This window comes from Procambarus clarkii, chromosome 17 (assembly GCF_040958095.1).
Source record: "Procambarus clarkii isolate CNS0578487 chromosome 17, FALCON_Pclarkii_2.0, whole genome shotgun sequence".
Lineage (NCBI taxonomy): Eukaryota > Metazoa > Arthropoda > Malacostraca > Decapoda > Cambaridae > Procambarus > Procambarus clarkii.
In genome coordinates, this window is record NC_091166.1 from 42,137,802 (window position 1) to 42,164,054 (window position 26,253).

General features: G+C 41.8%; 1 protein-coding gene across 2 annotated transcripts in view; it reads right to left on the reverse strand.

The window, feature by feature from the left end:
• Positions 1-26,253, reverse strand: part of LOC123772422 (uncharacterized) — a 249,805-nt gene that overhangs the window by 10,206 nt on the left and 213,346 nt on the right. For both annotated transcript variants that reach the window (XM_069325898.1, XM_045765555.2), the window contains exons 4-6: positions 12,614-12,749; positions 8,998-9,131; positions 981-1,218 (exon numbers count right to left, since the gene is read on the reverse strand). In XM_069325898.1, the coding sequence (XP_069181999.1) occupies positions 981-1,218; positions 8,998-9,131; positions 12,614-12,749 (508 nt within the window). The remainder of the gene's footprint in view (positions 1-980; positions 1,219-8,997; positions 9,132-12,613; positions 12,750-26,253) is intronic.

The following is a 26,253-nucleotide window of genomic DNA, read 5'->3' on the forward strand; positions in this document are numbered from 1 at the left end:
TTCTAGTTAGGCAAAACAGTTGCATATCTTACAGTGGCAAATTGAGAGAACGGGAATAGAGGATAAAGGAGGAGTTCATGCCGAGTATCTCACAAGGCTAGGCCTAAAAACTGGCTTAGGTGCTCAGTACAGTCAGTTCAACGACTGAAATTTGCCTGGCTCCATTCCCCTGCAAGACGAGACTTTAAGGCAACATTTCACCTGATGCCTCTATACACCTAGCATTAAATAGATACCTGGGAGTAAGGCTTCTTGTAGGTTGCATCCTAGGAAGGGTCAGCTGTTGGCCTAGGCCCTAGGGGAACCTCAATAGACCTCTCAGGCTTTCAATCCACGACAATAGGATATCATTTCCTTTTGAGATGATTTTCCATAAGAAAAGAGGAGATAGCCTCAAAAGCTGCATAAGTAAAGAACAACAGAGGAAACGAATTATAGCGTTATTTTGCTAAGCGCGCTCAGTGGACGTCTTCTCATCTCTAACGTCTGCGCGGGGGCGGTTAGCCTCAGATATTATACTCAAAATAATCATAAAAAACGGAAAACAAATTAAGCTTATCATACCAAGAATAATTTGACGTGTCTGTGTTGTCATATTGTTTTGTTTTGGTTCGGTGAAGTTTACTTGAATGTAGTTAAAGATTTTGCCGTTATTATAGAATAATTCTGTATGAATTAATTTGCTATTATTTTAGATCATTGTTATTACTACTATAATTAACATAATTTTGCCTTAGCAAATTGGATTCGGTAAATTAGTGGCGTCCGGATAATCTATAATGCTAAGCTTCAATTCCATCCACTTACATGGAATGTATTAGGTGTCCTTGCGTCTCCTGGCTTTGTGTCTGTCTGTTTATGTCTGTCTCTGCCTGTCTGTCTATATGTTCTTGTCTATGTTCATTTGTCTTTATTTGACTACCTGCTTATATATATATCTCTCTCTCTCTCTCTCTTGAGTGGCGTGAAAGTACACAAACCTGACACAGCGGAGATGTCTCGTGACTCCATGACGGGGACGAAGTAGGTGAGGCGGCCGTCGACAGTGTGTTGCTGGGTCTTGAGGTAGAGCGAGTGTATCTTGGCTGAGCAGCGCAGCGTCATCTCGCCGTTGTGGAAGTGATCCCGGGTCACTACGAACTTGAGGCCCTTGTGCGCCTCCTGCAGCCTCCTGCTGTGGACTGTGTTGTTTAGCGGTATGATGTACTCCTTGGGCGCCTGTGGCCGGGGGAGAGTGGGACCACATTTAGTACACTGAGGGAGGTTTTGCTTCTGCTTAATAAACATTTTATGAGCTCCGAAACACTGCGAGGTTGTTTATAACAATAATAATTTTGGGTTGTGAAGTTTCCAAGCTCGTAAACTGTTTAAGAAATGTACACAAAACCGCCGTGATTAGGGACACGTTTCGTTAATGGTTGATAAGTCCAGGTATATATATATATATATATATATATATATATATATATATATATATATATATATATATATATATATATATATATATTTTACTTACATAGGAAAATATGAAGCGAAAATTCCGAACGTGTTTGTGTTTCAACACATTTTCAAGGAATACAGACAGAAAAAACATGGGTTTGGGATTAAATAACTCCTACACCTAAGCAGAATAAGACACATAAACATAATATGGATAAAAATATATGCCACACTCCCGTGGATGTAACACTTCATTCATCTTGGGCTCTAGGAGACTCGAACACCTGTCCTCCAGCCTGTGTGGCGGCCGCGCTACCGAGTGTACTACTGGGTAGGCTTAAAAAGGGATGGGTCCCGAGGCACCTAACTGCTATCCAATGGATATCTCGTCCTCCCCACCCTTTCCCCTCGACCGCCTTCTCCCCTCTCCACATTTCCTTTCCCCTTCCGCCCTTCCCCTCGTCTTCCCTCTACCCCTCTACTGCAGAAATTAAATTAATCTGCGTTACAAATAATTTTTCTTGATGACGAAAAAGTCTTCGGACAGCTGAACGAATATTTCACATTTGAATATTTCCAGAATTGAATCTGTGAGAATGGGGTGGGGTGGGGGGTTGTGGATAAGTGGATAAATAATAAGATTTCTTAAATCATTTCACTTAGGCCTACCCAACCATCCTATGTCCGTCCCGTACCCCAGACCATTCCCCCTACAAATTTGGGTAAGGCCACCCCGAAGTGTATGGCCTCCAACTTTGAACAGGCAGACACACACAGACATTGTCTCTTATAGTATATATTTATACTAGGGGGGGGGGGGGGTTGAGTAAAGAAGCTGGAGAGGCGAAGATGAAGGGAAACGTTTAGAAATGTTTAATATGCAGGAGAATGAGTTATGGGAGCAGGCGTGTTGTTCGTCTTGCTGAGACCTCTGTGTGTGGTAGCTAACTTTAGATTATAACGGTGTGTGTGTGTGGGGGGGGGGGGGAAGCACACATTCTTCCTTGGTGATGAGAGGAGAGTAGAATAGTGGGGGGAGTAAGGAGATGGGAAAGTCAGGTGAGAGGAAGGGAGAGGGAGAGTCAGGTGAGAGGAAGGGAGAGGGAGAGTCAGGTGAGAGGAAGGGAGAGGGGGAAGTAAGGCGAAGTCAAAGTCAGGGTCAAGAAAACAGTATACGGACTGTCATGTCCACAAAAAAACAAAAACACTTAAATAATGTTTTGTTTAAAACCTTAAACTTAAAAAAATCTTAAATATTTACAAAAGTTTACATTGTTGAACTCCTGGAAGTTTCACCACCTTAATGTGAATTATATACTGCTCTGTGGCCAGGAATACAAGTTTGTAACGTGTGTCTTAATCCAGTATAATCCCTCAGATTACGTCAGGCAAATTTGGACTGGAAGGTTTGCGTAACTTTTGAACAAGACAAACCCAGAGACTTTACCTTGAGGTTACCTTGAGGTTACCCTGAGGTGTTTTCGGGGCATAGCGTCCCCGCGGCCCGGTCGTCGACCAAGCCTTTGTCGAAAAAAATACGATCCTAAGAAATACACAAATACATAACATACACTTAGGTGGTGCCTTGTAAAGGCACCACCTAAGTGGTGGTGATTTTTGATCACCACCATTTGGTGAATCAGTGGTGAGCTGATTTTTCCATTAAAAAAATTGGAACAGTAACTATGCAACAAAACTTAACCTGTCCTAGGCCTAAATAGGCCGCCCTGGGCGAATATCATAGGCCTAATTTGGTTAATAGATATATATGCTATACTAGGCCTATTGGTTATTGCCTTCTTTTTTCGTGCCCTCTGCAAAATTAGTATTACAAAACATGAACTTTTATGGGCGCAACAGTCAATTTTTGTACGTTTGACCAAAGCTGTTTCAAGGACTGTCATTTTTGGATGACAGGTTACACTGGCTATGGACTACCGGGTAACACAGAAAACGGCACAGGTACTGCTTGCATTACAACCTACATCACATTTTGAAGTCAAAATCTCCAACGGCCAAAATATGATGTACTGTACTATAAATCACAGCATAGGGTAGGAGACGGTTAGAGATTAACCCCGACCATCCCAAGTTCAATATTTTAAGAAATATTAGCATTTATAGAGACCCCTCCCCAAGCAATTTTCATGAAATAATGTATGAAAAGTTTTGTGTTTTCCATTACATTTTTCAGTGTATTTTAAGGAAGGGAAGATGGAGTAAAGAAGGGGGGATGGGGGGGGGGGGGGAAGAGACCTAGGTACAGCCGGGTACCCCTTATCAAGTAGTTGCAATGGTTGTATGTATAAAATACCATGCATAGATTGTAATAAATTCTATGTAGGCCAAACAGACCAAAATCCTGAGAAGTATCACAAATATAGTATAATCCCAAACCCGTGTGTGTGTGTGTGTTGGAATGAAAAAGATATACACCAACAACCTCCCCCTCCTTCCTCCCCCCCCACCAAAAAAAAAAAACACGAACAAAGACAAAGGTGAAATTTGCATCTAATGAAGTTCCTCTTGGATCCCTGTCATGGTGATGGTAATGTCGGCAGGTGTTTGTTTACACCATCAGCTGAGAGGTCCCCATGTTTACACGATCAGCTGAGAGGTCCCAATGTTTACACGATCAGCTGAGAGATCCACATGTTTACAGGATCAGCTGAGAGATCCCCATGTTTACACGATCAGCTGAGAGGTCCCAATGTTTACGCGATAGCTGAGTGGTGAGCATGTATTTGTTTACACGACCAGCTGATTGGTCTGCATGTATTTGTTCATACGATCAGCTGAGCGATCTGCATGTATTTGTTCACACGATCAGCTGAGTGTATATATAACCACAAATGAGGATTTATGGCAGAGGCATTCATCCAACGAGCGAATTTGTTCATAATCTGATTTGTTGTCTGTGACAATGTGATAGCCTTTGGTGAAACAAATTCCCTTTTGTGAAGCCATCACGGACTGTCAACTTTTATTAACGAAGGGGAACAGTAGTTAGCAGTAATTGTACAAGTATTATTTAATTATCAAGAGTAATTTAATTTCGCGATAGAGAATAATGAACAGTCTATGTTCTCTCTGTTCAGTCATACTAACGGCCTGAATGGTTATTTCCATACAAGGGGAGGGCAGTTTAGTCCCATTGCATTGCCTCAATACTGTCTCATTTCCATACTACTCTTGAGTCTTTTGGATCCTTGCAATGGCATCACAGGTAGCAGCTAATTAATAATTATAATGCATTGTAATGGTATGATGTGATTACTGCAGAAGTCTGTGTGAATATCATCAACAGTCATGTTATTGGCTCTAAGAAGCGTTATTCATATTACTTGTAATACTGATTATAATAAATAACTGTATTTATGTATGTTATATATAAATTTCGAATTATTTACACAAGATTATTTTTGTTAACACATTCCTTGTTAAAGCTTAGCTTAAAATTTGCAAGGTTTAAACTGTATTATTTCGTGTCTGGCTACAGTGCTTGTACTGTATCCAAATGACCTGCTTGTATTCCCACCTGTTTCTCGTTACCTGCCCGTGGTTCAGTTTGCATCACTTGTCTTCTCGGAGATGCTGCAACTGTCCGACCCAAGTTGTAAAAACTTCCTGTAATCTTTTATTTAGTTCGGTACAAACTTCCGTGTCATTCTACGTGACAGTTCACCAATTTTTTTCTTCAGTGTGATCTCTTGACCCTTACTGATACTTTCTCCCTTGATATCATGTAATATTATAGAAACATTACCAGTGTTGATGAACGATACAAATTGGTTTGATGTTCATCCCCAGGATAACAAACCCCCTAAAATTCTTTGACTACCTCGATATACCTACTTCCTGCTAGCCGAACAGTTGTATTAGGTGAAAGGAAACATGCCCAACCATTTTCGTCCCTTTTCCTCATTAATCGATTCTGGCCAAGGATATTGTTTGAACGTGTCATATGACAGTGGTGACACCAGGCTCCCTCATGTCACCATCGCCAACACCGCAACAATTCACCAACATGAATGTCTTTGCTGCTAATCGGATTACGAAATTTGCATAATGCGGTGGGTAGGGCGCGGGGCCCTGAGTCCCGTCTAAGTGTTTAGACTCCCTTCTCCGGCTCATGTCTTAGGCCAGCTGATCAAGTTCTCATATCGTAATGTTATTGGACAGGCAGTTAGAGGGGCGCAGGTGGGGCAGTGGACGCCTGGTGCTTGTCGAGGACGACGGTACACAATCACCATAACTTACGGTGTAAGCCTTTATAGGTCTTCCTCTTGTCCTGCTGTAAGATAATTTGATGGGTTCTATTTCTGTCTCTATTCCCCCTCTCTCCCTCCTGCCTTCCTCATCTCTCTCTCTCTCTCTTTCTACCCTGTCCTTTCCTTTCTTCCCTCTATTATCTACATAGACGAGGCACCCGGCTGTACCCGGGTTTCTTTTCATTTTTCAATTTTTTTTCCCTCTTCCCCACTCTTCACTCCCATTTTCCTCACTCCCTTGGTCCCGTCTCTTCGTCCCTCCCCCTTCTCTTTCCCCCCCCCCTCTCCCCTGTTCCCCCTTCTCTAGGAAAATGATTAAGTACTAAAAAATTTGTACGTGTCTCAGACAATATATTATCATCACTAAACACACACACACACACACATATATATATATATATATATATATATATATATATATATATATATATATATATATATATATATATATATATATATATATATATATAAGGGTATTGCCAAGGCACAATAGAATATTTCCGTCATATACAAAATATCAGAAACATAAATTTATATCTCGCAAACACACAAAAATACGATAAAATTTAATAAATACTTAATACTTTCCATTAACTGATGGAATGGTTTTCCAGGATTAAAATTTCTGATTACTTAATTAGTGTAAATACTCGTAAATATCGGTGCATGAATTGGCCAGAATTATTTCTCTGCATGACTGAACAAAATGCCCGGGCAGGTAGAGTTATGTGAGTGACCATCAGCCCGGGTTTTATTCCAGCATATGTACTCACGGTACATATTATATATATATATATATATGTATATATATATATATAGAATTATCCTTAGATTCGACAGGTATTTTTCCCCCTTTCTATTGCACTTTTATCGAAACCTCTACGACCTTGGACTGAAAACTAATCTCACACCATGGGGAGCTCCCCTTTGGTGATAATTCCTTGATGGAGTTCATAGGAAATGTAATCATTGTAACAGTTGTGTGACCTCTGGTGTAATATTGTCTCACCGCCATTGTCTCTGGGCTCTTGCTCCCCGGGCTCCGGGGGCGCTGGCCTCCTCTTTCCTCATGTTAGGGTCCCACTTCGGAAATCAAAGTGTACTCTGAGACACTCTTGTCGTTGACACACTCCCCCTTGACACACTCACCGTTGACGCACTCACCGTTGACACAGTGATCGTTTAGAGTACTCATATACTCACCTCGCAGAACACAACCATCATGAACACGGAATTATAATTTTTGTTTTAAATATTTTATCGTATTTGTGTGAATTAACTTTATCGAATTTAGCAATTCTTATATTTTTCAATATTCCTTATTTTATCGTACATATTAATTAATTTGTCATATATATAATGATTTGATTTATCATATTTTATCGTACGAATAAATTATGTATTAATTAGATATATAATTTATTCGGCGTAAATGACCTCGTCATTAAGACGCTAATGATCTCGCTGTTAAGAAAAGAAAGAAATAATTTGATCAATCATCCTATGATGTCCCGACAACCTTAAAATCGGAGGGTGTAATCTCTCAAAATTGATCCCATACAACATTTTTAAACGAAAATATGTTTCATGATTTCAAATAGACAGAATAAATAAGTATTCGAAGAGCCTGCAATCTTCAGCCTTCAATCAACCAGACTGTTATTGTATGAATTTATAACTAACTACGGTTTGGGTGTATCCGGCTGTCACCAGACCTCTCTTCTCCCTTCCTGCCACCCCCACCCCCCCTCTCCCAGTCTCCCCTTCCCCTAATGCCCCTTCTCCACCTCTCTCTCTTCCTCCTCACTCCTTTCCTCTCTTCCCTGCTCACGTCAAGACCACTGGCCTTGAAGGTTGGGACCCTCGGTCTTGTACCCGGCCTTGAAGGTTGGGACCCTCGGCCTTGTACCCGGCCTTGAAGGTTGGGACCCTCGGCCTTGTACCCGGCCTTGAAGGTTGGGACCCTCGGCCTCGTACCCTGCTCACGTCAAGACCAACTACCTGAAGAATCAGCATATTCACAAGGAGGTGAGTTAGGCAATCATGGGAACAAACAGATATTCATATTTAGAACCAGAGTTTTAGATGGCAGATTGAGGAGCCGGATAAGAGGGACAAGAGTTCTGACCGGATAGTTGGATGGATAACCGGCTGGCTGGCTGGCTGTGCTGGCTGACTGAATGGCTGCGCTAACTGGAGCTCCAAAAGTTTGTAAGATTAGGTGGCGTGAGACGGAATGTGTTAAGCGCCTGGCGTATACAAAAACACATATATACAGTGTTTATAGAAAAAAACTAATATTAACGAGTGATCTCTCTAACACGCAAACTTCCGTTTCCTCGCTCAGATTCGCATCCCCCAGAATGAGATGAATTAAATATACAGTTCACTTTAAATGAACACTTGACTCCAACACGTCGAGCCAACAAAACCATTCACCAGATCAACGTTAACTTCCTCCTACCAATCTATATTCAGAATTATACAGCTGTCACCGGAGCTCTTAAATTTATCACATCTGGAATGTCAGAGATAGGTCCAACGCTTGCGAGTTTAGGCTGCGTGAAAGAACATAAATCCCCTGACCAAATGCAAGACAATAACTTATTGATTTGATTCTTGGAACGACAACTTTGATGATCTCAGGTCAAAACAGGTTACAAACAAATAAAAAATAAATAAAATGATCATGCTCATTTTTTGTGTAATGTTTACAATTTTAATGTTTTTATTATTTACATAGACAAACGTAACAAGGTCATTCTTGGCTTGTCCGAGACCGGTTCTTTCTTCGTGTGAGTTGCCAAGGCTGCGTTCTAACAATAGTAACTAGACAAACCACAGAATTTATTTTGCCAAACAATAGTGACCTGCTCTTGGTGGTGACAGGTTACAAATGACGGATATTTCTCACCATTCACTGGATTACGTCATAACAATAGACGATAATACAATACTAATAACCAAAGTCAACTCGCGATATTAACAACATAATTTCATTCCTGTTGTTGGAGACTGGAAACCCGTGTGATACATATGTGTGTGTATATATATATATATATATATATATATATATATATATATATATATATATATATATATATATACACACACACACACTGGCTGCCTGTCCTACGACATTTTGTAATGTCTTACACAAGCTGCGTGACTTGTGTAGCCCGATAAACTAAGTCTTCATTAGAGATGAAACATCCAAACCTGCACTAAGCCTCCAAACCTACACTAACGCTCCAAGCCTGCACTAAGCCTCCAAGCCTGCACTAACCTCCTTGTCGTTGATGTACCAGGTGAGGACGGCCGGCGGGAAGGACCTGGCGGAGGAGCAGGTGAGGTGGGCGGTGTCTCCGATGTGGTAGCGGTGCCTGGTGCCGGTGATCCTCGGCTTGTCCTCCGGCACCTCTGTCAGGGCAGCCAACGGCACTCATCACACCTCACAGTTACTCAAAATGTCATCTCAATCTTAAGGAGTTACCTATCCCACAACCTACACACACACACACACACACACACACACACACACACACACACACACACATACACACACACACACACACACACACACACACACACACACACACACACACACACACACACACACACACACACACACACGGGGCCTCGCGGCTGATTGGACAGCACTCCGGACTCTGACTCTGTACCTATTTTCATTTTCAAATTACGACTTTTTACACCGAAAATATGCCAATTACTGAAAACGGCGAGGGGTCATATTTTGCCCAAACCCCCCTGCAGTTTTCAAAATATCTGAAATGTCGGAAATTTGACTCCTGTGATTTTTGACTCGAATTCTGACTCTCTGCACCTATTTTCATTTTCAAATTACGAATTTTTATACCGAAAATATGCCAATTACTGAAAACGGCGATGGGTTATATTTTGGCCAAACCCCCATGCAGTTTTCAAAATATCTGAAATGTCGGAAATTTGACTCCTGAGCGTGATTTTTGAGCCGAATTCTGACTCTCTGCACCTATTTTCATTTGCAAATTACGAATTTTTATACCGAAAATATGCCAATTACTGAAAACGGCGATGGGTCATATTTTGCCCAAACCTCCCTGTAGTTTTCAAAATATCTGAAATGTCGGAAATTTGACTCCTGAGTGTGATTATAGAGCCGAATTCTGACTCTCTGCACCTATTTTCATTTTCAAATTACGACTTTTTATACCAAAAATATGCCAATTACTGAAAACGGCGATGGGTCATATTTTGCCCAAACCCCCCTGCAGTTTTCAAAATATCTGAAATGTCCGAAATTTGACTCCTGAGCGTGATTTTTGAGTCGAATTTTGACTCTCTGCACCTATTTTCATTTTCAAATTACGACTTTTTTACCGAAAATATGCCAATTACTGAAAACGGCGATGGGTCATATTTTGCCCAAACCCCCCTGCAGTTTTCAAAATATCGTAAATGTCCGAAATTTGACTCCTGAGCGTGATTTTTGAGCCGAATTCTGACTCTCTGCACCTATTTTCATTTTCAAATTACGACTTTTTATACCGAAAATATGCCAATTACTGAAAACGGCGATGGGTCAAATTTTGCCCAAACCCCCCTGCGGTTTTCAAAATATCTGAAATGTCGGAAATTTGACTCCTGAGCGTGATTTTTGAGCCGAATTCTGACTCTCTGCACCTATTTTCATTTTCAAATTACGACTTTTTACACCGAAAATATACCAGTTACTGAAAACGGTAATGGGTCATATTTTGCCCAAACCCCCCTGCAGTTTTCAAAATATCTGAAATGTTGGAAATTTGACTCCTGAGCGTGATTTTTGAGCCGAATTCTGACAGTCCGGAGTCGTAGGCCTAAGGTCCCGGGTTCGATCCCGGGCAGAGGCAGAAACAAAGGGGCAGAGTTTCTTTCGCTCTCGTGCCCCTCTTCACCTAGCAGTAAATAGGTACCTGGGAGTCAGACAGCTGCTACGGGCTGCTTCCTGGGGATGTGTGTGTATGTACGTGTGTTAAGGGAAATATTTGTAGTAGAAATAATAGAGGAAAAATAAATTGGTTAGAAAGGCGGGGTCCAAGAGCTAATAGAGCGATTCTGCAAGTACAAAGAGTAAATACAAATAGTTTATTACACACACACGGGAAATAATAAGGAAGTATGCGAGGAACTTAACAACAGCTTCCAGGAAGTATTCAAGATGGAAACTAAATTGCCACTAGAGCTTAGAACCCCCAAACTGAACGGGAAATTCCACAGGAAAGCCTCACTGCAATAAGTGACACCAGAAGATGTAAAAAAGCAACTACAGAAATTGGGTGTGACAAAAACCATGGGACCAGACACAAGCCGTGGACACTATAAGAGGCAGCTGAAGCATTGTGCACCCAACTTAATTCCTCTACTGAAAAAGGAGAACTTCCTAACAGCTGGAAAATGGCTAATGTGGTACCAATCTACAAGAAAGGGGGACGATAGAAACCGTTGACCGTATCACTAACAAGTATCCCCTGCAAGTTGCTGGAGAGATAGATCAGAAGAAGGCTACTAGAACATTTATAACAGATCAATGTTGTCTCAAGGCATCAGCGTGGTTTTAGTAAAGAAAATCTTGTTTGACAAACTTGCTTGAATTTTACAACAAGACAGAAATCAAACGAGAGAGAACGGGATGGGCAGACTGCACATTCCTTGACTGTGAGGAGGCACTTGATCGGTCCCGCATGAAAGACTCTTACGCATACTAGAGAAGCAGGCTGGCGTATCTGGAAGAGTCCTAAGGTGAATCAGAGAGTATCTCTCAGGAAGGAAGCAGAGGGTTACAGTGAGAGCAGAGACATCGGAGTGGAGAGGTTACAAGTGGAGTACCACAAGGGTCAGTCCATCCTGTTTCTATGTCAATGTCCTGACAGAAGGAATTGGGTCATTCTTGTCAATGTTTGCAGACAATACAAAACTAAGGAGAAGAGTCAGGTCAGGGTTAAACTGTGATGCACTGCAAGCGGATTAGGACACACTCCAAAAGTAGTCTGAAAAATGGCTGCTAGAATTTAACTCAGCCAAATGCAAGGTTATGATGATTGGAAAAGAAGTACGTAGACCAGTACAGCAGTATAGGCTGAAGGAAAGACAACTTACTCAATCAGAAAAGGAGAAAAACCTGGGAGTAGACATAACCCCAAATCTGATGCTATAAGTCAACATTAGCAGAATAAGAACAGCTGCACATGGCATACTCGCCAACATCTGTGTATCCTTCTGGAACTTTGACAACGGAGCTTTCCGGATCCTATATACAGCAAAAGTGAGACCTACTCTTGAATATGCCTCCCCAGCATGGAACCCCTACTTGAAAAAGGACAATGAGAAACTATAAAGAGTCCAAAGATATGAAACAAGCCGTGTTCCGGAGCTGAGGGATTTGACTATTAGGAAAAACGGAATTAGATATCACACTGGAGGGAAGAAGAGATAGTGAGGATATGACATATAAGATTCTAAGGAAAGAAAGCAGACAAAGCAGTGTTGTTTAAAGCTAAGAACAGCTGAACGGGGGGGGGGGGGGTCATAGATGGAAACTGGAGACGCAAATGAGTTCTAGAGATATAAATAACTTTTTAACGGTTTAAGCTGTCAATAAATGGAAGAGGTTAGACGTAAAAGCCGTTGAAGCTAATTCGATTCAGAATTTTAAATGTAAATGTGATAAAAACGTGAGAAATGAATCATTACATTTATTTAAGAACGTTAGGGAGTCGGGGCTTAGACTATCTCACCCTTGTAAGCACATCTAGGTGAGTACATGTAGGTGAACACACACACACACACACACACATTGAGGCGGGACCAAAGAGCCAGAGCTCAACCCCCGCAAGCACAACTAGGTGAGTACACACACACACCTACGACGGTCATATTGGAGCTCTTGTCGGCAGTGAGGAACTGAGGCCACTCTCCGATAACTTCACACTTGTACTTCCCGGAGGAGTTGAGCTGGACGTTAGTGAGGGTCACTTGCTCCCCGGTCGAGTCCTCTCTCTGCAAAGGGGTCAAAATATCTACCTTTAATACCACATTATGATCACAAAAGCACTGATCCATGTTAGCCGAAAACGCGTTAAGCATTCTCTATTTTTTACATGTGGTTATTGTATATATATATATATATATATATATATATATATATATATATATATATATATATATATATATATATATATATATATATATATATATATATACTCAAACCGTTATTTTTTATTAGTTATACAATATATATGTAAATCAAAATCTCGTAAATAAAACAAAATATTGTTTATTTACAGAGAAAAACATCAAAGGGGTTATACAAATTAACGATGATTGAAACCAAAGATAACCAAATTCTCACCCGGAGAAAAAAATAAACCAACGACAAATTCCTAGATAAGAAATTTGGGATAAACATGAAGATATACCATAGTAAAAGAGCCTTTACACTAAGTTAACCCACACAAAATATTAAAGACATTCCCAAATAATTTTGGAAATCTATACGACCCGCTAAATCATTTAACAATCAGGTACCCATTCATTGCTGGGTGAACAGAGGCTACAGTTAAGGATTGGCACCCGGTCAATCCTCCCTGGCCTGGACAAGAACCCGCGCTCGCGAAGCGCCGGGCGAGTGTCTTACCAATGCGCCACGGGGACTGCTAAATATAAATCAAGTTCATGTTCTGTGATAATGAAAACTTGTTTACAGAGAATTATACTACTGTATATGTAATGTAGTATTGCCTTGTAAAATTTATGTATATATGATTTATATTGTATTTTATTAAATAAAGATAAAAAATATAAATCAACAGGATGTGACGAACCCAAGTGTTAGACATTTTAGAATCCAAATGACTGAATACCATTTTTATAATGGTGATATTAACATATCACTAAGACAAAAATGGTGATACTAACATATCACTGAGACAAAGAACTTAATGGATAGAAACGAGCAAGCATCATTGCAATGCTTACGAAAAACGATGAGAATTCTTAATCTTAATAGCGCTGTTAGAGTTAAGTAATATCATCTGCGAGATGACAGTTATAAACATGAATGACGCAGCAGCTTGGAACGATGAAATAAAGAAGGCAGTTATAGGTGGGATGAAGACATAAAGAAGGCACTTCAAGGTGCAACCACAAAATAAAGAAAGTTGTAAATGGAAAAGCATAACAAAAAGTAAATTCAAGGTTGAACGAGAAAGTAAAGAAGTCAGTTTTGAGCGAAACAGAGAAAGAAAGAAAGGCAGATCCCGGGTGTGGTGATGTCACGGCATGGGTCTACCCGGGTGTGGTGATGTCACGGCATGGGTGGACCCGGGTGTGGTGATGTCACGGCATGGGTGGACCCGGGTGTGGTGATGTCACGCCATCGGTCGACCCGGGTGTGGTGATGTCATGCCATCGGTCAACCCGGGTGTGGTGATGTCACGGCATCGGTCGACCCGGGTGTGGAGAAGTCCAGACACACGACTTGCCCCCACACCTGTGCCGACACAAGTCGACACAGGTGTGCGGGAGAGTCCTGACATTGGTCGACCTGGATGACAACAGATGGAGTGTTATGCCAAGTTGGCCGAGCGGTTAATGGACTCTCGCCTCTGGTACTAAGGTCCACTGGGGTCTTTCTTACATCAGACTTGTCCATTCTGACGTTAGTCCACCATCCAGTGCATAGTTATTCGAGACTTTTTTTTTACAAATTTGTCGTAAATTTCACTATTTACACATAAAGTAATGGGGTGACTCGTTCTGGTGGTTCCCCAGACACCTACCTTAACCACTCGGCCATGATAGGACACAACCCGACTAACCCGGAACTCTGCTGACTGTTAAAGTCACCCCCATTGGTTCAACGTGATTTTCCCATATCAGCATCAAAACACGTAACCTAGCCTCTACATCAAAACCTGAAGCCTAGCCTTTACATCAAAATATGTAGCCTAGCCTTTACATCAAAACATGTAGCCTAGCCTTTACATCAAAATATGTAGCCTAGCCTCTACATCAAAACATAAAGCATAGCCTCTACTTCAAATCATGAAGCCTAGCCTCTACATCAAAACATAAAGCCTAGCCTCTACATCAAAACATAAAGCCTAGCCTCTACATCAAATCATGAAGTCTAGCCTCTACATCAAAACTTGAAGTCACGCCTCTACATCAACATCAACACAGGTAGCCTAATCTCTACATCAAAACACGTAACTTAACCTTCGCAACAAAACACGTTTTTTGTTTAAATAGGACTAAATCATATAATCTGAGTCGATCCTTCCAACCATGCCTTTCCAAACTCATCCCTTTAGAAAAAAAAACACCAATTCTCAAAATGACAAATAAATATCCTGATGCTCTCGTACTGATTGCAAATACGTTTAATTTTTGTTACAATTATATTATTGTTATTTGTCTATCAACCAGAATGAATGAATCGGACTTAAAAAATAAACAAATCAAATATAAAAGCAAATTTCGAGATAAGAAAACTCGAACACCGAGTTTTCAAAATTCAACTTTAACAAAAAGACATATCAACATGAGAATTAAAAAAAAATCTTCATTAATAATTTTTATTAAAAAAATATGGCACTCGTAAACTCCAAGATGAAAGAGGAGCCAAAGAGAGGTGCAGTAGGCGAAGCTGAAGAAATATATAACGGATGGTAATGGAAGCTCACTATCACTGGAATATGATGTCGGGAGGAAATGGGAAGGAATATTTCTGAAAATATATATCGCAGGAAAGTGTGAAAACTAAGAAAGGGAAAGGCGATAATCTGGTCGGACACACACACACACGTATATGTGTGTGTGTGTACTCACCTAGTTGTTCTTGAGGGGGTTGAGCTTCAGCTCTTTGGTCCCGCCTCTCAACTGTCAATCAACTGGTGTTCAGGTTCCTGAGCCTATTGAGCTCTATCTTATCTACACTTGCAACTGTGTATGGAGTCAGGCTCCACCACATCACTTCCTAATGCATTCCATTTGTCAACTACTCTGACACTTAACAAATTCTTTATATGAGCACTCAATTTCCCCCTGTGTCCCCTAGTGCGTGTGCCCCTTTGTGTTAAATAAACTGTGTTTGTCTACCCTATCAATTCCTTTGAGAATCTTGTATTTGGTGATCATGTCCCCCCCTTTGTGCGTGAGTAGGTGAGTACACACACACACACACACAGAAAGATCAGAGTTTTTCAGCGGGCGACGGGGTTTGTAATATGTAGGAGACCTTCAAAGTCACATATGTTGTTGAGTGCTTGGATGACGACTTACAGATTTATTACACATTATGACATGTGATTTAATTATGTAATTATTTCAAATTATTCAATAATGAGGAAGTGTTAGGCTTGATTGTCCTTGTAAACAGTTTTTCTAGAATGGGCATATTTTCCAAAATATGCCCATTTGGTTCCGCCATCGCCGGGAATCGAACCTGGACCCTAGGATTACGAGCCCAGAGCGCTGTCCACTTAGCCACAGCACCACCCCCCCTCGTGTGCGTGCGTGTGTGTGTGTGTGTGTGCGTGACCGTCCATCAGCCAGGTTGCCTTCTTTCTTGCTGCGGCTGTTCCACTTACCTAATATTCAACCCTCTAAGGCATGGTACTTTTTTACAAGAAGATAAAAGATATTTTGTTGCTGCACAAAGTAATGATCCATTAAGTAAACAATGGGAGGGCGGGACAATAGTGGCGTCATTATTACATTTTCTTAAACAATGGTCCCTCGGCCCACCCTCTCTTCACTCGTTATACACCCGGGAGATGACCACTGACGGCATGTGTAATTTATCACTCATGATAGGTATTAGTAACAAGACCAGCAAACTGCTGTATTTTCCAAGGATATTTCACATGCGCATGTGAGAATAGCTTGAGCTACTTCATCCCTGTGTGTATATTTATACTTCAATAAACTTATTTAAATACACCCAACTGAAAATTAGATGAAATATCGACGTTACGGACCATTATCAAGCGTAATAATGGTCCAGGAAACACGGAAACTGCCAAGTAAATTACGGGCTCACCATAGCCCGTGCTACTTGGAACTTGTTCCGAGTAGCTGAATCTATAACAACAACAGCATGACAACTCACCGTTACAGCCCCGCTCCTGTGCCAGGCAAGTCCACTACGGGCTCACCATACCCTGTGCTACTTGGAACATTTTGTTCCGAAAATCTGAATCTAAAACAACAACATGAGAACAGTGGAAGCTGCTGATAACGTCTTGACCCATACATGACAGTTCCAAGAAGTGATGTCCCCATGAGATTAGTTGTCTAGTAAATACGCTTACCAGGATCGTTTTTATTAGATCATTTAGCTCTCCTCGTCTAATCTGTCTTTACGTGTGAAATAATTTGAATCCCTCAATTTGATATTCAGCGAATAGTTCCCGTTTTCTACATTTATCCACGTCTCATTTACTGCAATAATATCTAGTGTTTATGTGCAGACAACAGCATTTAAATTGTTCATTTAGTTTCTAAGATTCCTACTATTTTAGTAATCCACCTTAAGGCTATTGTGGTGTTGAGGCCCGTGGTCTCTTTCCCTGTTCCTTTTACCCAAACTTTTCTCCTGCCAATACCTGCTTTCGTTGCCTCCTTCCCCAAATCCATTCCCATACCATTCAGTTTAAACACAGACAAAGCCCTTCAACTACAGATTCTGTGGTCACTCATACTGTTAACAATTATAGCTCCCGGATAGCAAACCTTTAACCAGTTTTTCCCGCTGTCTCTGGCACAAGAAGTTCTGTCTAAATACCTAGGAATCACCTACAACCTAAATTCGCTTATTTCTTCTACCAGAGTTCTTTCTTCGTCTTCCCCTTAGGGAGAACTGCAGCCTCCCTACAGCATTCCTGAGGCGTATGAATTGGAGGTCTTCACGAAAGCTATTAAAGGTCTTGTCACGGTCTTCCTAAGTCCTCTGTCCTTCGTGATACTTAAAGACGAAGACTTGCTAAGGTTACTCTCCTCCTTTGCCTCTCCACGCTGGCAGACACGTTGTTTCACCTGCTCAAGTTCCTCACGCAATGAGTCGGCCGCCGCCCTCAGACCACCACATATTTCCACCAATTCCCTCATAACACTTCCTATTATTGCTTTGTGTTGGAGGTCATCACTGTGTCCCGGAGACGCTGGCCTTTTCCTCTCTCTCTCCTTCCATATTCAAGACTATTATTCTCCTTGTAGCGTTCCCTGGCTCCCTGTTCCAGTCTCCCATTCTTCCCTCCTGTTTCCTTATCCCTTTCCCTATTATATTCCAACCCCTCACCACCTCACAAAGTATAAAACTTCATTAACTTCATTCCATCAATATAATGTTATTAGTTAGTTCTCTCTCTCTCTCTAAACTACCTTTGTCTTCTCTTCCTTGCCCACTGAATTTCCTTTCATAAGCGCATTAGATTTTATGTAGCGCAGAATATCAAGTGAGTCACTCCGCCCGCTGCTTGCCGCCCGGTAATTATATTAAACAATTGTTACCTAACTTAAATTTGGCGAATTTGCAAACGTTATTACTTGTAAATAATTCTAAACCCCATTTTTTTGCTATACATAATTTTCACATATTATTCACTTCACTTTCAGGGGGATGGGGGGTTTAGATAGTGATAGTGCAGTGGTCTACGTTCTCGGCTCACTATCAAAGGACCCGGATTCAATCCTTGGGCGGGATGGAAACGGATCGCCACGTTTCCTTTCACCCGATGCCTCTGCTCACCTAACAGTAAAATAGATACCCGGGAGTCATGGAAGGACTGTGCACAAGATGAGAGGGAGGTGAGAGTGTGTGTGTGAGAGGGGTGTCAATGTACAGTGTGTGTGGGAGAGAGAGGGGGAGGTCAATGTGGATGAAAGCCATTACCATTTACTAATACTATATAAAATCATTTAAATATACACACAACGATTCCTTACCCTGTATAACATCAATGTATAACAAAGGGCATCACAACGAGAGTTGGAACTCAACACCCACAAATATAATACACACTAAAGAGTCACACGGAACATTCACAATAACTGTGACTATTAATAAAGACTACAATTAATACCCACGTCAGTCGTCCCGGCCACTTTCCCATATCTTCTCAGAGAATTTAATTCTAAAATTTTCCGTTACTATTCCTAGGCGTCCGAAAAACGTGAGTTTGAGTAATGACGGCGCCTCGCAGCTGTGAGCGGAACAACACATATTGCAACATTTGATGAGGGAATACGCAGCCCATCATCAAAACACTGGCCAAATGGTTATTAATCCTTCACAAACCTCTCGTCTATTAAAGAAAATCACTTTATACACAATTCAACATCAGGTTGTGCTCGTCCAAGGTGCTGCCGCCCGCAAAGACGCGCTCGTAAATTTGAACATATTATGTATTTTATTTCTAAAAATACAAAAACTACATTTTTCCCTAATGTAATTAATATATATTACATTTGTGTGTGTGTCAGGACTAGGATAGGTTAGCTTAGGTTAGGTTATTTATAGGTTATTTGTTATAGGTCTGTTGGAAAGTAGTTATATTTGTAGTCCGTGGTTAAACCGTTTAGAGATATGATTCCAATACAGAGAAAGAAGTTTGTGAAAAGTTCAAAATGTTATCACCTGTGAGCCACGTGTAAAGCTACTTTCATTCATTCATAAACAGCAGGAGTAGCGGCTAGATTACAACCCGTTTTCATCAACAAAGATCAAAGGCGCGTTAATCCAGCCGCCAAACCCCCTGTTTATGAATGAAAAGCGATTTACAAACGACTCACAACTGATGACGTTCGAACATTTTCGAAAAGTGCTTCGTTGACGATCTCTGCTCGAACCACAACGCTGTAAATGCTTCACCCACTTACATACCTCAAATGTAAATAATCGCCAACAGAACCTAAACACCTAACCTACTCCTACTTTTATATAGAACTATTTTATATAATAATAATATTAACTTATATATGAGAACAAACCTATTTGTAATATACAATAGTTAGAACTGATGACTGTGTCTTGAGGGGGGGATGGCCGCAGCTTTAACGAGCCTGTTCTGAGGACGGGTTTTGCTTACGAGGACGGGTTGTATTTCTGAACACTGGTTTTATTTGAGGACCGGTTGTATTTGAGGACGGGTTGTGTTTATAAGGACGGGTTGTACTTACGAGGACAGTTCAAATGTTCGAATCGCATCCCAGTAAATGCTTCACCTACATAATGTATACACAATATTTGTAAAGATAACCAACGACACCTAACCTAATTTATTATATGGCTAATTATACTATAGACATTAATAATATTAATATATATGAGAAAATACGTTTTTTTATTAGAGTATGACGTGGACGACTGAGTTCTCTGGGACGGTTGCAGCCTAGTCCAGCATAGCCTGATGATAGATTAATTAGAATGAAGTCTATGGGAACTTCAATTTAGACATTTTTTTATTTTTTGTAACAACAGGCAATAGAAACATCTAACCTATTATAGTGTACATATACACCGACAACATTAATGTTGCTCTTGTAATTATAGAGCTTTTCACCTTTGTTAAAAAAGGAGCATAATCCAGCTTATCTCGTTTTAGTCACTGACCACTGCAGAAATGCTTTCCCTTATCAAGCATTGTTGCAAAATGATACAATTTCAAATATGTTACAATTTCATGGGCGTTTATCCAGTTATCAGAGGAGATAACCTTATTAACGGAGCGACCAGATGGCCGGCCAGCATCGGCCAGGGTAACTAATCCCATAATCCCCCCACACCACCCACCCCTCTCATCTGTTTCCTTGTTGAGTCAAGACTTCACTCTGCTGCCCAAATTGTTCATTGACTCAGCGAATATCTATATCTGAAACAGGAAGATATCTAATTTGTCCAAGGTTGGTGGCCAGATACTTGAGGTGTACTCGTTTGAAATGAAGTTGATATTACAGGTGAAATATGAAATATCTTCATCTAACTTTGCACTGTGATTTCCAAGGGATAGGTGACCAACAACAGCTGGTCGGGGACGGTTCCATTGCTCACATTAAAAAGTAAATGGCTCCCATCATGCCAATCCCCATGAAGTTCGTAACAGCCTTGGCACCAGTTAAAAATGGTAAAAAAAAAAAAAATTATGCACTGATGGAAAAATGATAAAAAATCTAAAAGCTATACTTTGTTCATGGTAAGGCAAAACAATGTTGACTACGTTATGTAAATGACTTGCAGCCGAGGCCCAATCGTCTTCCACGTTTTGGGATGTAACGAGCTACACCTGGATTTAAGTTCTCATTTATTATATTTATTTCTCACCCCTTGTCTTTTATTTTTTGTTGAACAGATGCTGTGTAGACCCAGGAATCATGTTAATAAAAAATTACTAATCAATTAAATTAAATTTAATTAATTAATTAATTAAGAAATGTAAGCAGTGAGTTATCCTGGCATCGGGTCGACCCGGGTACAAGATCACATTTAAACAGTGCAGCCATTTAGGGTTGACCCGAGCACCGCCGGGTACCACGTCAAGCAGACAACGAATATATACAATACATTTATGATTTCCTGAGTTATAAGGCGCTTTGCGAGAGTCTCCACCAGTTGCGCTAGGAGTAAATCATAATAGGGAAAAGCAATTGAGTTTGGAATCGAGTCTCAGGGCAAAATTGATGAATGTTAATCTTGGTGGAATTCAACACGCTCTGCAGGGATTGTACTTGCTAATCCTGATTCAATTACACTGTTAACTCGGCCAATCATCTTCCATCATCTGTTATATTTTGGTGGCCTCATCATAGAACTTGGTCACGCCTATCCCGCCTCAAAATCCTGCTATGTCCATGTTAGCACATAGTAAGACAACATATGGCTCCATACCATACATCTACATCTATTAGACGGAATATCTACTCGAGGTTGGGGCATCAGATGCTTAAACAAAGTGATCTGTGATTGTATGGGGCGTGCGTGGTTGGAGGTTGGCCCCAGGTCTCCCGGCACCGCTTTAAGAAGGATAGGCTCCTATTCCGAATACCAGCTACTCCCGTGAATTATGAAATGTGGGTTTGATTGTCCATGGAGTAATAAACATATTTTACGGCTGTTATCAATATTCACAGAGTTTGTACCTGGAGTGCTCTGGATTGGGAGATCCGTCACCTGCAGCCACCTGTCACAGGTAACGGTAACCCAACCTGATCCTGGCAAGTCGGGTTACCGTTACCTGTGGCAGGCAACTACAGGTGACGGAGGCCAGAATTTTTTTTTTTATATTAACACATTTCGAAACATCTGCATTTGTGCAGCTACCCTAGATTATATGAAGGGGAATACTGTGTCAAAAAGCTAGCTACGTTGTGCTAAAAAATCCCCATCACACAGAATGGTTAATCATAGTCATGTGATAAGTAGTCTGCACTAGCAGACTCTAGGTGCATTATGAGGATATCATCAAAAACATAAGAGTGAAAAAGGTAGAAGTGATACTAAAAGTCCTCATCTCGCAGGATAGTTAGTCATACAGGGCCATATGTTCAGCAGTCTGCACACAGAACCTACACTATGCCAACGAACACTCTTGTACATTAGTAGTCCTGTCTACACCGAATTCACCTCGCTCAGTAAATTCTGATTTTTTTCAGCAAACGCAGAAATATAATTAACTATCTTGGTTAAAATTCTCACCGCTGATAATGGTGAGCACAGACCTTGATAACGGTCCAGGACGGACCGAAACGTCGTCGTTTCTTCACCTTCTGATGTGTAGTTTGGTCATCATTTTCTCCACTTCTACACATTCCTTAAAAGTCAGCTTTTGCACACATGACAAAACCTACCAGTGGATGTCCAGCATATTTTGCACATTTACAAAACCTGGTTCTATGCCAATCATGCTGCACCATCAGTTGTCGCAAGGTCAGTCTATCGATTAGACAGGTCTATCAGCCCCTGTAGAATGTTCTGGTAACATTACTATTACAATGGCTGGTTTAGCTGAGGCTGTAACACCGGAGGTTTCATCAAGATGGACACAAAGGAATTTACAAGAATCAATAGCTCTTGTTAGCTGTTGTGCTATGTTTGTTTTCAACTTTAAATATTCTTTTACTGTGTTTCTACTCACTGGCAAATCCTTAAAGCGATGAATGATTTTTCTTTCTCTCGAAGACGAAAGGAAGGAAAAGAAAGGAAGATATTTTATCCATGATTCTTTAATATACTCCCCCATCACTGAGTGGTTTTCCATGTTGACCAATTATCTTCAAAATCTCAAACCCAGCACCAAGTTAGAACTTCCTGAAAGAAATTTCATCAAAACATCTGACTGTATTTGCTGTTGCTAATTCTGTTTGTTCTTGCTCACTTCTATCGCAGTCATTATGAACGGTTTCATAATGGTGCTTTACGGAGGGAGTTCTGTACACTTCTGGTTCCCAGCATAATGCTTTATCACCCTTTTGGACAAATCCAGATCTTTCTCTCCGCCATTCTTGAAAATCTCTGTTGCTGCTGCTTCCTTCATTTAAATGTTTGTTCTTTATGTGCTGGTTTGAGCTGACATTCTGAACACAGTGAGAAATATAAATATGCTAAATAACGTACTTTTAATATTGTATTAGCGATCTGGGGGGAAGGGGTCGCTACTCTATAAATCAAACATATTTTCGGGAGTAGACGGAAACTCATTAACACGAGTAAGGAATTGTCTAACAGACAGGTGTCAGAGAGTGACAGTGAGATAGTCAGGAGTCATAGCATTAGACAACCAACGGCTTGAAAAGCTGGGTCCAAGAGCTAGAGCTCGATCCTGAAGGCACAAATAGGTCAGCACATTCACACCCACACACCCACACGCACACACACATACACACATACACACATACACACACACACACACACACCACACACACACACACACACACACACACACACACACACACACACACACACACACACACACACACACACACACACACACCACACACACACACACACACACACACACACACACACACCACACACACACACACACACACACACACACACACACACACACACACACACACACACCACACACACACACACACACACACACACACACACACACACACACACACACACACACACACACACACACATGTCTCACCGTGGCCGGTGCGGACTCATATAGACATTCCAGGCACCCGGACATAAGACTTTATTACTCCTTATATGAGCACTGGCTAGGAAATACGAGGTATTTATCACATTGCTCCTTAATAAAATAAATGTTAATTCTCATTAAAATTCTTATAGTCCCTTCAAAACTAGTTGACGAAATCATTATTAACAGAGCTTGGAAAAATACATGGCCTAATAAATTATACGGTGAAAGTGGTGTATACATGTATAAAAGCATGTTCTGGTATACATACACATGTGCACTATCCTATGTAAACCTCGCCTCTCGTGCACTCACAACATAAACATATTAAAAATGTATTTTAGTGCAGGTTGCAAAATTAAATGCACAACTGCATTTGAATAATTCACAAGACTTCTATTCGATATGAACAAATGAATCATGAACTGAATTCTATTCAATCATGAACAAACAACAATGAAAGTGTTCCCAGCACGGACGCTCTACTGCCAACTCAACTGCTCACAACAAATGCAAGATTGACACAATAGTTGAGTTTAGATGTCGCCCGTGGAGCAGTATTCCTGTTTCTGTCCGGTCTCAGTTGAGGGGGAACTATACCAACTTCTCTCGGCACGAGGTGAAATTCTTGTGTGAGCCCTCAGAAGAGGGTAATTGGGAGAGGAGAAGGATAATTGGCAGAGACGGGGAGAGAGTGATTGAGGGGGGAGGGTGAGAGTGGTTACAGCAAGCCTCACTTCATGAAGAAGATTGATGAATGGTTTCATGGCTTGGTGCTGGATGGTCGAGGTACCCGCTTCGAGTTCACTATTAGCACCACAGTACCCGCCCCGAGGGCACCATTAGCACCACACAGTACCCGCCCCGAGGGCACCATCAGCACCACACAGAACCCGCCTCCGTGGCCACCATCAGCACCACACAGTACCCGCCCCGAGGGCACCATTAGCACCACACAGTACCCGCCCCGAGGGCACCATCAGCACCACACAGTACCCGCCCCGAGGGCACCATCAGCACCACACAGTACCCGCCTCCGTGGCCACCATCAGCACCACACAGTACCCGCCCCGAGGGCACCATTAGCACCACACAGTACCCGCCCCGAGGGCACCATCAGCACCACACAGTACCCGCCCCGAGGGCACCATCAGCACCACACAGTACCCGCCCCGAGGGCACCATCAGCACCACACAGTACCCGCCTCCGTGGCCACCATCAGCACCACACAGTACCCGCCCCGAGGGCACCATCAGCACCACACAGTACCCGCCTCCGTGGCCACCATCAGCACCACACAGTACCCGCCCCGAGGGCACCATCAGCACCACACAGTACCCGCCCCGAGGGCACCATCAGCACCACACAGTACCCGCCTCCGTGGCCACCATCAGCACCACACAGTACCCGCCCCGAGGGCACCATTAGCACCACACAGTACCCGCCCCGAGGGCACCATCAGCACCACACAGTACCCGCCCCGAGGGCACCATCAGCACCACACAGTACCCGCCCCGAGGGCACCATCAGCACCACACAGTACCCGCCTCCGTGGCCACCATCAGCACCACACAGTACCCGCCCCGAGGGCACCATCAGCACCACACAGTACCCGCCCCGAGGGCACCATCAGCACCACACAGTACCCGCCCCGAGGGCACCATCAGCACCACACAGTACCCGCCCCGAGGGCAACTCATTACCATAAGTGCCATCATACTCATAATCTGGAGCTGAGATAAAACTTTCGCGTCATCAGCGTTATGGATCAACTATCAGCATCACGCCTCAGGTGAGACAGACTTCACGATTGATGACAGCATCAATCTCCGCAAAAATCTCTGTAACCTTTGATAGTTAGCTTTGTACATTAAGAAATAAGAGTTATATATATATATATATATATATATATATATATATATATATATATATATATATATATATATATATATATATATATATATATATATATATATATCACCATCATGTGCGGGATAATCAGAGGCCGCTAAATATCACTGAGGATGCCAATATGAGAACAGAAACGCATAAGATGAACGATATCAAAAGTATCAGATTCACCAAGAATTCTATCGATGGACAAGTGACCGCGGGGGACGGTCGGAAAGCAAGACACACGCTCGTCCTGGAAGTCAGGACATTCAACAAGGATATGCCCAACTGTAAGAGGGGCAATACACTTAGGACAATTAGGAGCAGGACGGCGCTCCATTAAGTGCCCGTGAGTTAAGCGCGTATGGCCAATATGCAACCATGCCAGAGCCGTTTCCCACCGCCGGTTACGGTGGTAAGAAGAAGGCCACGGGGACACACTAATCCTAAGAGTACA